The 16259-nt window shown below is 33.0% G+C and overlaps 3 protein-coding genes across 4 annotated transcripts; 1 reads left to right on the top strand and 2 right to left on the bottom strand.

Annotated features, from left to right (window-relative positions):
• Positions 1 to 7190: 7190 nt before the first annotated feature.
• On the top strand, positions 7191 to 8332 carry LOC104802242 (LOB domain-containing protein 29-like). Its single transcript, XM_010525740.1, has 2 exons — positions 7191 to 7475; positions 7741 to 8332. Exons 1-2 carry the CDS (start codon positions 7191 to 7193, stop codon positions 8185 to 8187), a joined length of 732 nt encoding a protein of 243 aa, XP_010524042.1. The 3' UTR covers positions 8188 to 8332.
• A 3609-nt stretch (positions 8333 to 11941) lies between these two features.
• On the bottom strand, positions 11942 to 13147 carry LOC104802243 (LOB domain-containing protein 16). The gene is made up of 2 exons (XM_010525741.2): positions 12695 to 13147; positions 11942 to 12481 (listed from the first exon to the last, which is right to left on the bottom strand). Exons 1-2 carry the CDS (start codon positions 12983 to 12985, stop codon positions 12101 to 12103), a joined length of 672 nt encoding a protein of 223 aa, XP_010524043.1. The 5' UTR covers positions 12986 to 13147; the 3' UTR covers positions 11942 to 12100.
• A 1097-nt stretch (positions 13148 to 14244) lies between these two features.
• On the bottom strand, positions 14245 to 16253 carry LOC104802244 (deoxyhypusine hydroxylase). Of its 2 annotated transcripts, none has more exons than XR_002023717.1 (4): positions 16025 to 16253; positions 15093 to 15316; positions 14875 to 14986; positions 14245 to 14542 (listed from the first exon to the last, which is right to left on the bottom strand). XR_002023717.1 is itself a non-coding variant. In XM_010525742.2 (4 exons), the coding sequence occupies exons 1-3, from the start codon at positions 16131 to 16133 to the stop codon at positions 14883 to 14885; spliced, it is 453 nt and encodes a 150-aa protein (XP_010524044.1). In that variant the 5' UTR covers positions 16134 to 16253; the 3' UTR covers positions 14245 to 14542; positions 14875 to 14882. The 2 variants fall into 2 exon arrangements, 1 of the variants encoding a protein (XP_010524044.1); XM_010525742.2 differs by having other exon boundaries at positions 14875 to 15002.
• Between the last annotated feature and the right edge of the window lie 6 nt (positions 16254 to 16259).

Here is a 16259-nt window from a genome sequence, read left to right on the forward strand (position 1 = left end):
GACTCGGAAGTATTTCCCCTTCATTACCCAACAACATCACTTTCATGGCCCATTCATGTCCATCATTCGAAAACTCGACATTAATGACCTTAATCATCTGCCGAATGCATCATAATAACACATATATATGTATATATATATATATATATATGCTTAGGTTATATAAAATGCATGTGTATCTTTTCAAAATCTCATAAAGAAATTAATGCGTTTTTTGGGTAAATTGTATAAGTCGGCTTGCATTTGAATATATTAGTTGACGTTCTTTACACCAAGTAAATAATGTATGTATGCTTTTGTTGAGAAATTATAAATTTCTACCTAAATCAATCAACTGTGTGCAAAAATAGTATTCAATAATAACATATTTGTAATGTGTTAAGAGTATAGAGAAATTGACCTAATTTTTAATATATTATGTGTTAAGGAATAAATTATCCAAATTTAGCATACGAATAGACTGATCGGAAATTGATATCTTCTAGATTTAAACGCGGTTTTAGAAATTATATAACAGCCCTATAAATGTGTGTCTAATTTAATATACGATTATTCGCCTAATAATTATCTAAAATAATCCAAGAGAAGGAACTAAGCTTTTGAAAATTCTATATATGATCATGTAATCATCGCCATGATCTTAATCATATTTTTCATATAGACATCATAGGGAATCTATCGAATTATATATATATATATATATATATATATATATATATATATAATAATGCGTACGTGCAAAGATGTACGCTCGTATTAATTAAATACACTAATTTGATATTATTGCGTATACATGCTACCACCTATATATAAATGTAGGATTTTGCATAACTTCGTATACGGTAGATCAGTATAGCAACTAGATTGCATTGGCGAATTCTCTCGGAAGAAAGCATAAAATCTGATCAGCCAAAATTCTGACACACGTGTGATGGACCCACGTGGGTCATGTTTGTCGGCGTTGACCGTTGTCAGAGCAAGACATGTCAGCATCATTTTCCAACACTTTTCACTTATATATATATATATATATATATATATATATATATATATATATTCTTATTCTCATCGATTAGCAAAACAATAATGCAAAATCCAAATCAAATCAGTCGTACCAAATAAATATATCATTTGCAAATCAGCTCCTACAATAACGCGATGTGCTGAGACATTTAAATTTAACTTGAAAAACAAATGATTAATTTAATTATACATGTAATGAATAAAGAATTAGTATATATATAATTCACGAAGATTTATCTACAACGTAATTTTTAGTATTTAGTACAAAGGATCAGGACGTGATTAATTAAGAGAGCGGAAAAAAGAAGAGGGGAGGGGGGTGTTGATGAGTTGGCAAGAGAGGGTGGGTGACGTGGACAACTGGTCAAAGTCAATGAACTTACAAATAATCACCCGTGCGGCGATATATGTTTTCGCTTGAACCATGTTTTTTCACGGATTTTATTTATATTACGACCTTTTCAAATCTTAGACCTGATTTAGCGATTTTTTTTTGCTAAATAGATTTCGCGATATTTCTTATACATAATATATATGGATTCGAATTTGTTCCTATATTTCGATAATACCACAGAATCACGTAGACACACACACACATACATATATATATATATATATATATATGAATAACGACAAATTAAATTTCTTAACACCAATGATTAATAATCTGTCAGCCCGGTGTGATTTGACTAAGAGGAAATCAATCAGCTAATTAACCGCAGCTATTTTATTTGTAAATCGAATATTAATTAGTATATTGTAAATAAAAAATTAATGATGAAGAAGGGTATCGAAGGCGAAATGGGAGCGGCGAAGACAAGAAAAGCTGTCTGCTTGGAGAAATAATGCCGACAAATTATTTGTTCTTAAGATGGAAGATGACTTAATCAGGTTTTGTTCGGTCGGATTGTTTCTTCAATTTGAATTAAATAAATAACAAAGTTACGTGCAAAACGGATAAAATAAATAAATAAAGTCCCTTCGTTACACCAAGAGGCCTCACTACACTCCAATCACGAGGGGGTTATATGCATACATAAATACACACACACACATATATATATATATATATATATATATATATATATATATAATATGCATGTGTAGATTTAGCGATATGCCCATATACAGCGATGAGGTGATAATTACTACTGAAGAAGTGTATATTCAGACTGAAAACGTGTGGAAAAGTATTGCTAGGGAAACGATTTGATCTTATAACATAACCAATTTTAAATGGAAATATTTGGACGAAAATGGCAAGCTTGAATTAATAACGGGTGCTTTATAACAAGAGTTTTTCATGAAAATAAATTCAAAAGTGTAGGATTGTACACTTTTCTTTGGGAATATTATATTGGTTCAGGAATATTACTTGGACCTATTTGTAGAAAATGTATTTGGTTCAATTAGCCATCGATATTATTTTTACGATATAATTGACTATATATATATATAAGCTAACTTCCTACTTTAATGGTATATTTTATGTGGGAATTGTACAGAGCTTAGTGACCATGTAGACTATGTGGTAACACATAACATAGTAGAACGGATTAGGGATGTCAATTGACTTGACCCAACCCATTTGGGTCCAATCCATTTGGATTTGAAGGATAAACGGGTTGGGTTGGGTCGATCCGTTAATAATAGTGGATGAGTTGGGTCGACCCACTAAACCTGTATAAACCATATAAATCCATTTTTATATTCACAAATTACTTATATACATATAACTATTAATATGTATATTTATATAACCTAGAAATTATCATTTTAATATTCGATCTGGTTTATCCATTCAATAAAAATATATATATAACTGGATATTATATTATATTCGATAGTTTATAAGCAAAATTATATATTTCTTTAAAAAAAATAAGATTTTTTTATTTTTTAAATTCGATTCGATGTTTTCAAAATATTGTCGTTTAGATTTTTTGAACGGGTCAGCTAAAAAACGACACCGATTTTTTTAATATGATTCGATTCAGAAATGGTTCGAGTTTTCCGCTATGATGCGAATTTTCGGTACGATTCGATTCGGAACAGTACCGAGTTTTTTTTATACGATTTGAATTTTTTGGCACAATTCGATGTGAAAACGACACCGAGTTTTTTGATACGATTCGATTCGGAACGGTACCGAGTTTTTTATATGATTCGAATTTTTCGGCAAGATTCGATTCGGAATCGACACCGTATTTTTTGGTACGATTCGATTCGGAACGGTACCGAGTTTTTTATACGATTCGAATTTTTTGACACGATTCGATTCGGAAACGATATCCAGTTTTTCGGTACGATTCGATTCGGAACGGTACCGAGTTTTTTTATACGGTTCGAATTTTCCGGCATAATTCAATTCAGAAATGACACCGAGTTTTTCGATATGATTCGATTCGGAAACAAAACCAATTTTTTTGGTTCGATTCAGAACGATATCGAGTTTTTATACGATTCAAATTTTTCGGCACGATTTGATGCGAAAACAAAACATAATTTTTCGGTACGATTTGATTCGAAAACGATACCAAATATTTCGATTTAATTCGTATATATATATATATATATCTATATATGTTAATTTTTATATATCTAAATATAACAATTTTAATTAGTTAAAAGATGAGTTTAATTTTAACTAAATATATAATGATGAATTTAATAGGTTAACCATTTAACCCATGGGTTTAATGGGCCAAAACCCATTTAACCCATTTTAAAAAATTAACCAAATGTCCATTTTTATATTCACAAATTACTTATATACATATAACTATTAATATGTATATTTATATAACCTAGAAATTATCATTTTAATATTCGATCTGGTTTATCCATTCAATAAAAATATATATATAACTGGATATTATATTATATTCGATAGTTTATAAGCAAAATTATATATTTCTTTAAAAAAAATAAGATTTTTTTATTTTTTAAATTCGATTCGATGTTTTCAAAATATTGTCGTTTAGATTTTTTGAACGGGTCAGCTAAAAAACGACACCGATTTTTTTAATATGATTCGATTCAGAAATGGTTCGAGTTTTCCGGTATGATGCGAATTTTCGGTACGATTCGATTCGGAACAGTACCGAGTTTTTTTTATACGATTTGAATTTTTTGGCACAATTCGATGTGAAAACGACACCGAGTTTTTTGATACGATTCGATTCGGAACGGTACCGAGTTTTTTATACGATTCGAATTTTCCGACACGATTCGATTCGGAAACGATATCCAGTTTTTCGGTACGATTCGATTCGGAACGGTACCGAGTTTTTTTATACGGTTCGAATTTTCCGGCATAATTCAATTCAGAAATGACACCGAGTTTTTCGATATGATTCGATTCGGAAACAAAACCAATTTTTTTGGTTCGATTCAGAACGATATCGAGTTTTTATACGATTCAAATTTTTCGGCACGATTTGATGCGAAAACAAAACATAATTTTTCGGTACGATTTGATTCGAAAACGATACCAAATATTTCGATTTAATTCGTATATATATATAAATATCTATATATGTTAATTTTTATATATCTAAATATAACAATTTTAATTAGTTAAAAGATGAGTTTAATTTTAACTAAATATATAATGATGAATTTAATAGGTTAACCATTTAACCCATGGGTTTAATGGGCCAAAACCCATTTAACCCATTTTAAAAAATTAACCAAATGTGCTAATCCATTTGGGTTTATAAGTGGGTCGGGTTGAGTCGACCCGTATAACCCGACCCATTTTGACATCCCTAGAACGGAATAAAACTAAACAAATAGAATAATGAGGAATTTTTTTGTAAAATTTTAGCGTCGAAAATATTTATAAAAACATAAAATATCCCAATTATTAAGGTAATAATAATTTTTTTAATAGAATAAGTTCTTATATATAATTCAGAAATCAACCCACGTTTATCCTTAGTTTTATATATATATAAACTCATGGGCCGCCCCCGCTTTCCTGCAGCTCTTGATATTGTTGTTTATTTCAAATTGGTTGCAGACAAAAAAAAAAGTTGAGAGAAAAATATCTTATATTTACTTATAATTGTTTCTTCCATTATGTATAAACTATTTACTAAATATATATATATATATATATTATGATATACACGCACATATGTATGGACATAGTACGTACAATCTTTTTTTCCCTATATATAATTGTATTTTATTTGTAGAATAGTGGTGCGAAAAAGATAATGTATTTTGAGTGACATTATTGTTAGGGTTTTGGGGCGTGGGGACTCGGTGGCCACCTGAGAAAAGGTCTGCATGTTGGTGCCTATGCGTGACACAAAATTAGTTAATTAATTACTTTAATTAACCATCATTAGGATTTAAGTTTATAGCTTCATTACTTTTATATTAATACGTTTTATTAATTTTTCTAATCGATCGTATTGCTCGACAACCCTGACCCTTCTGTTCAAGTGTATCTAATACCGCATACTATGTCTCTCCACTGTCTCTTCATTCCTTTGTCAATTGACTCAATTCCAATTCTATGTAATATAATATATATAATTCCATAATTAATTTCATTAGTTACGTCGACAAGGAATCAAATCGGATAGTCTCCGTACTATTTCCAAGGTTTTCTTAAGTTTTATTCAAAAAATAAATGAGACAGAATTATATATATACACACACACACGAATCGCATATAATAATTATACGATATAAAATGATGAGATATAGAACATTGAACGAATCTTATGGTAAACATATGATTGTCACTTTTTCTATCGCATTTCGTGTATGTAACTTTTTTATTTCTTCAAAAAATCCATTTTTTTTGTCAAAGATAAAAAAAAATCCATTTTTTTCAAAAAATCCATTTTTTGCTCAAAAAAACAAAGTATTAAAGATCATATACATACACATCATGGTCATATATATGTTTGTGTGCGCGAGATGTGTATGTGTATGTAAACACACATGATATAAGAGCATGTTTGCATAATTCTTGTTACATAAATGGATCCCTGGATTTTGAAGGAGGAATATCATACTAGAGTGAAGGGAAGAAAATCTGAGAATCTAAGCGGATAGCGGGTCCACAATAGCCTCTTCCATATATATATATATATATATATTTGCACGTATATATTACTTAATTTATGTATAGCATATATGCCTAACGGTTTTCATTTTAATCTCATTAGTGAAATGCAGCCACAACGGTTGCCCTTTACACTATGTAAATCCTTAAGGAGTATATTCTGAAACCATATATTTAATTAGCTACCGTGCTATGGTTTACATAATGATCAACCACAGACATCATCTATTAATAATGTAGTTATACCCAGTAGTGATTTTTTAATTAAAATATATTTTTTTATAATATAAAATCTTAAATTGTTAGAAGGGTTTGGTTAGAAACGTCTGATTTTTATGGTCTGCTTTAGGTTAAATCAGAGTGGTTTAGACGTTTAATAAATCAGTATATATGTATGTATTTGTTCTAATAGTCTCTAAATTCAAATAAATCTAATTAACAAACTATATGTAATAAAACTCTTTTTTTATAATATATACTTGTATAATTATTATATGATAAAATGTTATCTATATATATATATGTATAATCTGAATGAATGTATATATATTGTACGCTGATTTTAAATTTTTCTAAATCGGATTAATTATACAAGGACGTTATAAAAGAAACAATAAATTATACTGGCAATGTAATTATTATTTTCAAATCGAAATTTCTCTGTAATTATTGAGTCCCGGAACCTAAATAGAAAAAAAAAAACACCAAAACAAGGTTGCAATATATTCAATTATCCTCAACCAACTATAACTCAGTTTTTTAATATTGGAATCTTAATTTCTGAGGGTCTAAGTATAAGATGGATTTTCAATTTCTTAACGAGAAAAAATGTTTTATTGCAAAAGGGTTTTCATTTAAAAAATATAATGTAACAACTGTAGGCCATTAAGCAGACAAAATGTGATTAAACAATGGATTATTATATGAAACCCACCTTCGTCTTCATCTTGCTTTGTCTATAAAACATGGCCCTAATGCTCTCCTTAAAGCTACTCAGGGGTTAATCAAGACCTAACCACAGCAAGAAACACTTAGGCCACAGGATCAATAATTTTTTTTCAGATTCTTAATTTTCTTCACAATGACTGGTTCTGGTTCTGGTTCTCCTTGTGGAGCTTGCAAATTCCTTAGGAGGAAATGTGTGAAGGGATGCGTGTTTGCGCCTTACTTCTGCCACGAACAAGGAGTTTCGCATTTTGCGGCCATTCACAAGGTCTTTGGAGCGAGCAATGCCTCTAAATTGCTCTCTCATCTTCCGACCAGCGATCGTTGTGAAGCCGCCATTACTATCTCTTACGAAGCTCAAGCTCGGCTCCAAGACCCCGTCTATGGCTGCGTTTCTCATATCTTTGCCCTCCAACAACAGGTTTCTCTCTCCCCCTTTCCTCTTGTCTCTCAAAACCCTAATCTTTGTTTGTTTGTTTTTCTCTTTTATTGGGATACACTTACAGAAATTGAAAAAAACAACAATCATATGATCCAAAAACAATACTCCAAACTCTTTTATGTTGATTGCAACACGCACACGCTCAAATCCTGTGTTTTCATGGAAGCATGTGGTTACGTATACACATATGCACAGAAATATATGTATATATAGCCTAATTATTTACTTTGATTTGTGTTTGTAGGTTGTTAATCTTCAAACCCAGCTTGCTATTCTCAAGCAACAAGCCGCACGAAGCATGATCAATACTCCTTCTCCTTCATCAGAAAACCCTAGCTGCTACTATGGAAACCCTAGACCTCCTTATCATCAAGAACACCAAGATCTTCATCAAGCCCATCACTTGATCCACCAAACCGGAAACACGAACCAGTTCAATCTATGCCCTACGGACAAGAATACGTTGCCTTACCATCAAACCGGGTTAGTGGACGCGGATCTCAGCAGCAGCAACAACAACAACAGCATGGCGAATTACTACAACGAGAATAACTCGACCGGGGAAGACCATGCTTCCTTCTCGAGTTTCGGTGAATCTTCCAACTACTCAGACATGGAACAACAATGGAACGCTTTCCAAGACGCCGAAGACCTTCAATCTGCGGCTTTTGGGTACTTCTCGTACTCGTGATGGTTCCATGGAGAACGTTTGGTCCCCCTCGAGATGGATATACATACACAACTATATGTCAAGACTTTTTGATGGATTTGGTTTTGATGTTACCTGGCTCGAAGATCCAGCTCTGTTTTCATAAATAAAAAGCTGGATGAGATGCCCTAGAGATTTATATAAACATGTGATTTAGCCCTGCCTTAATTACTAACCAGAGAATTTATCCGATTCTTTCGAGCTTGTGCTTAATTAACCTCTTTTTATTCCTCTAACCAATGGAGATATATATCTGTTTTGGACCATCGATCTAAGCTAATAATTTGGTTGTTTGGTTTTTACACACGTGCAGCCTAACTATATCCAAAGCCCTAATTAAGATTTGCATTCCTTTTTATGTTCCCCACATATATATATATATATATAGCTGCACATATAATCAAGGCTGTTGTTCATTTTTGGGCATTTTTATTCTCTCTTGATTGCATTAACTCTTTCTGCCGTTGCAATTAACCAAAATAACCCCTTCTTATAGCTTAAGTTAGTATAGGGGAAAAAATACACATGTGCTTATATGTATTTATTTGTGTGTGTGTGTGTGTGTGATAACGCATGCAACCGTTGTAACAATCCCAAGAAAATGAATATTTCTTTGCATCGTTAGAGTTATTAATCCTTCGTGAGTATATATATATATATATATATATATATATCTTTGTTATATGCATAGTCAAAGATCTCTGGACGAAATCTGAGGAACTCTCGCTTGTTTTACATGGATGATGGGAGTTGGAATAATTCACGCGTTAATCATACGCATGATAAAATATTTTAATTCACAAATCTCCGAAAACAGATCTAACTTATTATATATTCTGAAAAATTGGCTTTGCATTGATTTATAAAACTAATATGACAAATTAATAACAACATTATAAGATGCTAACGTTTTCTTGTAAGAAAAAAAAACTATATACATGAGCTAATACGTGTGGTTATTGATTAGATATCAAGTATATGCATCTACAAATTAAAGTTATAATCTTCGTTCGAGGAAAAATTCTGAGCCCATTGGACCCATAAGACATGTACGTACAAATGGGCCTAATCTAAAATAGGCCCAATATTATTACCAGTTTGCTTTGCCGCCAGATTTCGGCCGATTTAGCGAGGCCTGGTGAAATTTTTTACCTTATGTGGGGTTGTAAATTTGGAAATGATTTAGTTTTTACTTTTATAAATTTATATCGATTGTTTAATATGATTTTACGTTTATTTTAATTAAAAAATAACATATCGTTGAATTTTTTCAATACGATGACGGACACCTCATTTCTATCAGAAAATTCACCTATTTAGTTATCTATTCATTTATTTCTTCGGCGATGGACATCTATTCATTGTTTATTGCTTTGCCATGATTTTTTCTGGATTTATAATCTAAGTTTACGTAATTCCATTCACCAAAATAAAATAAAAAAGGTTACGTAATTCCATAAAAAAAAACGGAAATATAAATACCTATAGTTTGTTCTTTTTATTCATTGACCTAAATTTCAATATAAATGAGAGTCATGACATATAAATTAAACGACTACGACATACCAACTTTTGATAATGCGCCCACCTCAAACCAAAAAATATATATTTTTTAAAACTAATTAAGAAAAAAAAATTTAAAAATATTTTTTTAAAAAACTAATTAGAATTATATTTTGTTTTATTTAAGAAATTATATTCAGAAATCATGAAGTGGGTCCCACAGAGGCGGGCGCACGTGTGAGCATGCGGTCAAAGGGTTCAGTTTTACATAGGCCAAGGGCCCACGTGCGCCGGATCCAGCCGTTTCTTTCACTCTCTTTTTATTTTATTTTTTTAAAATGCATCGAAAATATATAAGAGGACAAGACTTCGTGGGTATTCGGAGTCAATTGACACGTCATCAAGCTCTTCCATTATGTTTTTTTTTGTAAATCCGTTAACATTAACAGCCCAACAATTTCATTAATCAAAATTTTCTATCTCTTTTGTCCAGCTTTTTATGACAATTATTGGTTAGATTATTTCATTTTTCAATTTTGAAAAAAAATAGAATATACATATTCTCTCATGAGTTATTTATTGGCAACAGAATACCGCCTATAGATTCAGAATTTAGTACAATTGAATAAGACTTTGAATGGTAGTGGCTTTTATTTTGGGTTTTTGGTTTTAGTTTTTTGTTTTTAATTTTTAGTTTTTAGTTTTTGGCTTTTCGATTTTATAAGTTTATAAATCTAAAAAATGGTAGTTTTTGGTTTTTAGTTGATTTTTTCCATAAAGTAGATTTTCGAATTGTTAGGAAAAACAAAATTTAAAAAACTTGATTGTTGGTTTTTTCAGTTTTTAAAATCCAAAAACTCCGAAAACCACCTCCCATTCAACACCTAAATTTTTATTCTCTGGATAAACAATTTATTTTTTATTGGACACGTTATAAATTCTATTTTAGAATAAATCTATTATATGTATTCGTCAATGTATATATATATACACACGAGTGACTGAGCATCGCGTGAATACAAATTGTTTTTTTTTTATTCTTTCATAGTTGATTTTCTGGGTCTTGTCGCCACCTTTAATTAGAATGACCAATAATTTCCCACCCCTTTCTCTAACTCTTACTTTAATCTTTATACGTACATTATTATAATTAATCGCTCGAATGACATATTGTATTCTTTCTTTGTTTTGCTTTGTATTTATTTCCACTTTCTCGAGCAGCTTTCTGAGTATATATTAATTTCCTTCCGTGGAATATATATATATTAAGTCTTTTAATTGCCACTTTATTTTGAAAAACATGTATCAATTAATTAATACTGCTAATTAATAAGAAGAACACTTTTTAAGTATAATTAATTAACCTATTCGGATACACAGCATCAAACTCTTGTTGCTTTCGCTAATCTTTTATTGTTTAATTTTTTTTTGGAAAGGAAATATTTATAATTAAATACTTTGCTCGTTATACATACACTTTTCCCTCACGAGTGTCCAAATGGTCACAGCCAGCTTCGACAAGTTTGTTCCTGCCATATTAAATAAATTGTCAAAGAAAAACATAATTTGGCCTCGGCAATGGGCTCGAAGTATTGAATACTATTTATGTATGTATATATATATATATATATACATACGTATAGTGTATAGATAGAGAGAGATTGTAATCGTAGGGTTCGGACAAGCGAAGCTTCTGAAGTGGGGATTTGTTCGGAGGAGACTTAAAATATAGTTATGAAAAAAGAGATGGTGATGGCAAAGTACTGAAGTTGAATCCAATTTAGGGGACATTTTGTCCAATGATACCAACACAATTGCATGGGGGATTGGTGCGATTTGGCTCTATATATCTAATCAAGAATACAGCACTTAATTAGTGTTAGGTAAACCTGTTTAATTACATATATAGAGAGAGTGTGCGGGTCCATCATTATTAATTAGGACGGATTAATGATTCTTAATTATATGCTTCTCTGACAGACAATCATATCATTCATCTTTTCTATGTGAATATATATATTCCTTTTTGGGGGTAAAACTATGCTACGTTTTTTATGAATATGTCACACGACCCTCAATCCGTACGTACTTATTGTCACGAATAATCAAAAATTTTATTAAAGGAAACATATATTTTAGTGTTATCTCCTATGGAAAGATGCAATTCAGTGGAACTATTTAGTTAATTGATTTTCTCGTAGACACGTGTGTGTGTATATATAGTCACAGAATATGCACAGAAGAGGGAATTTTACCAAGAGGGCAAAAGAAGAGTAAAAAAGTAACACCGCTGTTTCTTTACCGTCTGTAAAAAAAAGGGGGAAAACACGAGGAAATTTTTTAAAAAAAAAAAAAGATAAAGAAAAGTATTTGTTTCTGTTTGTCTTTGAAATCAGTTCCTCATCATCCGTCGAGCCAAAGCTTGAAGCTCGCTTAAATCGTTATTATTACACTGAGTTACTAATCTCTTCTTGTTCGGATAACCTTCGTGGAACCCTAATCCATCATGTCCTCTGCTCTGAATCTCCTGCACGTTGGTGACGTCGCTGCTCGTGTTGCTTTGGTCAAACGATTCCAGCGAGCTTTGCGGCGAAACCGTGCTAGGGTTTACGTGACCGTGCCGAGTGTACGGTGGTGTCGTACCTGTCGGAAATCCGCTTGCTAGTTGCCACAAGTGCTGTGTCTCCGAGATGTTTGTCGTCGATGTCGCAATATTGTTGTGAGAGATCAGCTGAGCCTTCAGTTGCATTAATTGTGCTTGCAAGAAAGCTACCTGTAGACACGTTTATAAACAAAGATTATTAATTAGTAATGTCACGTATTAGCAAAATGATTATTGCCGTATTAATTCTAAGATAAGGACATATGGTTCGTGAAATAGTCATGTGGGGTTTAAAGATCGGGTTTCGACCATCAGCAAAATCGAACAATACGTGATTCCGATCAAAGATTTAATCGATGGTTTACACAAATTTTGATAGTTTACCTGTTGTTGGAGGGCGAAGATATGAGCGACGCAGCCGTAGACGGGGTCAGAGAGACGAGCCTGGGCCTCGTAGGCAATGGAGACGACGGCTTCACAACGGTCGTGGACGGGGACGCTGTGCAAGAGCTTGGAAACGTTGCTTGCTCCGAACACTCTGTGTATTGCCGCGAATCTCGCGGGACCTTGGTCCGACGAGAAATATGGCGCGAATATGCAGTCCGACGCGCATTTTCGCCGTAGGAACTTACACGCGCCGCACGGAGAACCTGTCCCGGTGCTGGAAGATGCCATGTCGGTGGGCTTCTCTTGTATTTTTCTAAGATGTTTGTTCGTGCCCCTTTTGCAAATTCGGGGGGAAGAAAAGGTTACAATCGATACTAGGAAATGATGCAACAAAGATATAGATTGTCAACCAAAACAAAAAAATCGGTATTTTTTTTTTGTGGGTTTTATGGATTTGGAGATACGATGATGGGAAAGTGCGGTATGTTTTGTTGGGGTTTATAAAAGAAGAGGCATCATGAAAGACAAGTTTAAGTGTGTTTTTTTTCTTTCTGATATATATTTAAGTCCTCTCTCTTTCTTTCACTTGGTGCACTTATATATATATATATATATATATATAGTTCAATCAACAATCGTGTACTATTATTACATCGAATTTGTGATTGCACGCCCTTTTGTCAAGCAGATTGTATTTTTTTTTTATGAAGTTTTTGTCTAACAATGGAGTTTGGGCCATACTTATCGCTTAGTTCCTTTAAATAAATAATTTGATTCTTTTTATTTTACGACGCTAAAGTTTGTCGCCACTTCTTTCTCATATACATTGAACGAAAACGAAGTATATATTATTATTTTTTAAAAGAAGGAAACTCCTAGCAAATTAACACTATAATATAAATATACATATATATAAACAGAGTAACTTGCAATTCTATCGATCAAAATCAACAGAAACTAGAGATTTTTTGAAATTTGTAACGCACGTATCAACAAATTCATTCCAAGAAAGTCAAGCATGATGTAAGCAAGGTTCATTTTATTTGGATTGAAGAGAAAATGGAACGGGCAAAAATGTGTGTAAGAGTGTGAAGGGTTATACATGGAGGGTCGTCGTGTATGGTTCTAAGGGGACAATCGGTAATGGTGGTGACAGCAACTTGAGACTTTTATTTTCTTGGTTCAATTACTTGTAACTTGTTTTAATTTTCTTCGCCGATTCTAATTAAAAAAACCCATAAAAGTGTTATCTTTAAATTGTTAATCAAGCAAATTCTTTAAGCTTCCCGATATTTCCACGTATTATTTAATACTCAAATCATGAATCAAATTGGTTTTTATATCAAACTAATTAAAAACATAAAATATTTTATAACTGAAAAGACAAAAAATTCATAAAATAAAAGAAGTAAAACCTGGCCCAAATCTTCAATGTAAGATATCATAGCTTTAATTTTTTTCATCTAAAAACAGTTTCATTAAACAAAACGATATGAAATTCAAAATATTCATTAGTTAGACTTGGCTTTAAAAAATTAGTAATGGGTTTCTTTTAAGAATAAAAAAACCCAAGAATTAATGTGGTTACGTTACGTGGGCCTCCGCCGAACGCCGGACATTGGAACTGGTGCCGGATTTGTCGTGTAGTGAGGACCGAGCAAAGTCTTACCGACAAATACTAATGCCATGTATTAGGAAGCCCATACTCCTTAAACCTCGTTGTTAATTCTATAAAATATATGCGCTAATTAAAACGATTGATCTGCTTAGGTGGCAGGAATATCTCCCTTCTCATGATTGGAGCGCGTGAGTTTGCTCTAGGGTTTGAGATCCGTATTCCCCCACCTGAAATCAGAGATTGGACCAAATTTAAAGATCATGAACTCCAGAATATGAAATGAACTTATATTTCTTCCATACAACAAGATTCTATTTTTATAAGCTCTTGTGCACAAGCGGCTCTTGCATGAAAAGGTGCTGCATGCAACGTATAGATAACGTCCTTATTCAACTACGAATCCCTCCGAGGCATTTCAATAACAATACCATGGAGTTTCAGATCAAGACTTATATATAAAGGGTTATTTCAAGTCAGACAAACAATTCCATAAGGTGAGTTTTCGATAGAATTGGAAGTTGGTCTAAAGAGTCGCCACATAAAGGAGAACCGAACGAACCTCGCGCCTTAGAAGGGCACCATTGGAATCCAAGGGATCAACAATGGCTGAAACAGATTCTTCTCCACCACAATTTCCGAGGGCGAAAAATGCTGCATATCCCTCATACCCTCTGCCTCGTACATGCACTTTGAAAAGATCAGAGCAGAGAATATTGGCACCACAAAAGTAAGAATCATCTGAAATTAAACTCCAAAACGGTGATTAGCAATGTTCACCTCATGCCAAACTATAAGATGCAAGGACATATCCTTAACGGCTGACGCCAGGGCAAGAATAGCTTCGGCATCTTGCATCTGCCCCAATGCGAATACAGATTCAAAGAGATGTGAGAATTCAATGCCAGTGGGAACAATTGATTGATTGGAACCTTCTCTCCTAATAACTGCTTCTGCTGCAATGCACTCTTGATTGTCATATTCAAACGATCGAACGGGAAAACCTATACGGGTTTGAATGGCATTAGACAGAAATCAACAACCAATAGCAGATACGAGATGGGTAGCTATAAAGCAACATATTAGCTACCACACCCTTATGAACTGAAGTTTGGTAATAAAAGCAATCTACAGGAACACATCAGACTAGAACCAAAATCAACAGAGCTTCAGCCAACTGTTACAGACAGAGAAAACAGAAGTCGCGGCAAAACCATATTAACTAACCCAAAAAAGATTGAACCTTTCGTCCAATCATGAACCAGAAAAAATGCAGGAACATGCAGATTTAAAACCATAAAGTGATTTAGCTTTAAAAGAATCAAAATTTCCGGACTTTCCACATTCATAAAAGCACCAAGAGTTTTACTGACAACTCGCGATATACGTACCAGAGGTAAGGATACATATATATATACAAATTGTATGCAAATTCTATTCAAGCAACTGCATACAACCAAGATGACGTTATTCAGTATTCACTATGTTAGCAGAACAAGGTAATCGCACAGTTTAAATTCACTTGAAGACAATCCAAACCGACACAAGGGAAGTTTACTACTAGTCAAAAAACAAAAAAGCTTTCCAAAAGAAGGAAACTTCATAGATCAAACTAAATTGCTCCCAAATTACATGATTTTTTCCACCAAATAAGGGGAAAAAAGATTCAGCTTCCAATTTAGTACAAATAATTCACAAAGATGAACCCTTACCTTGGATAAGAGCTTTCGAGGTCCAGGGCCTCGACCTCGCCGAGATTGGTTGCGACTGCTCCAGGAATCGCTCGAAGCGAAACTTCTCCACATCACTTGCAGCAGCCATTTACCACCGAGGAATCTGGTCCGTTTGATCCCATCACTACGCGATTGCGGCGGCGGAGGAGATCAGGCTTCCGACGAGGTTGCACTCTGAGGCCGACAGGCCACGAGGCTAGGGTTTCCGTATTCG

Source organism: Tarenaya hassleriana, unplaced genomic scaffold (genome assembly GCF_000463585.1).
Source record: "Tarenaya hassleriana unplaced genomic scaffold, ASM46358v1 Cleome8, whole genome shotgun sequence".
Lineage (NCBI taxonomy): Eukaryota > Viridiplantae > Streptophyta > Magnoliopsida > Brassicales > Cleomaceae > Tarenaya > Tarenaya hassleriana.

What these genes read in the sequence shown, in the direction of transcription:
- LOC104802242 (XM_010525740.1), top strand. Translation starts at nt 7,191, where the DNA reads ATGACTGGTTCTGGTTCTGGTTCTCCTTGTGGAGCTTGCAAATTCCTT. An exon ending in TCTTTGCCCTCCAACAACAG is followed by an intron (nt 7,476 to 7,740) that starts GTTTCTCTCTCC and finishes TTGTGTTTGTAG; the next exon opens with GTTGTTAATCTTCAAACCCA.
- LOC104802243 (XM_010525741.2), bottom strand. Translation starts at nt 12,985, where the DNA reads ATGGCATCTTCCAGCACCGGGACAGGTTCTCCGTGCGGCGCGTGTAAG. An exon ending in TCTTCGCCCTCCAACAACAG is followed by an intron (nt 12,482 to 12,694) that starts GTAAACTATCAA and finishes ACGTGTCTACAG; the next exon opens with GTAGCTTTCTTGCAAGCACA.
- LOC104802244 (XM_010525742.2), bottom strand. Translation starts at nt 16,133, where the DNA reads ATGGCTGCTGCAAGTGATGTGGAGAAGTTTCGCTTCGAGCGATTCCTG. An exon ending in CTCGAAAGCTCTTATCCAAG is followed by an intron (nt 15,317 to 16,024) that starts GTAAGGGTTCAT and finishes AAACCCGTATAG; the next exon opens with GTTTTCCCGTTCGATCGTTT. An exon ending in ATCTTATAGTTTGGCATGAG is followed by an intron (nt 15,003 to 15,092) that starts GTGAACATTGCT and finishes ATCTTTTCAAAG; the next exon opens with TGCATGTACGAGGCAGAGGG.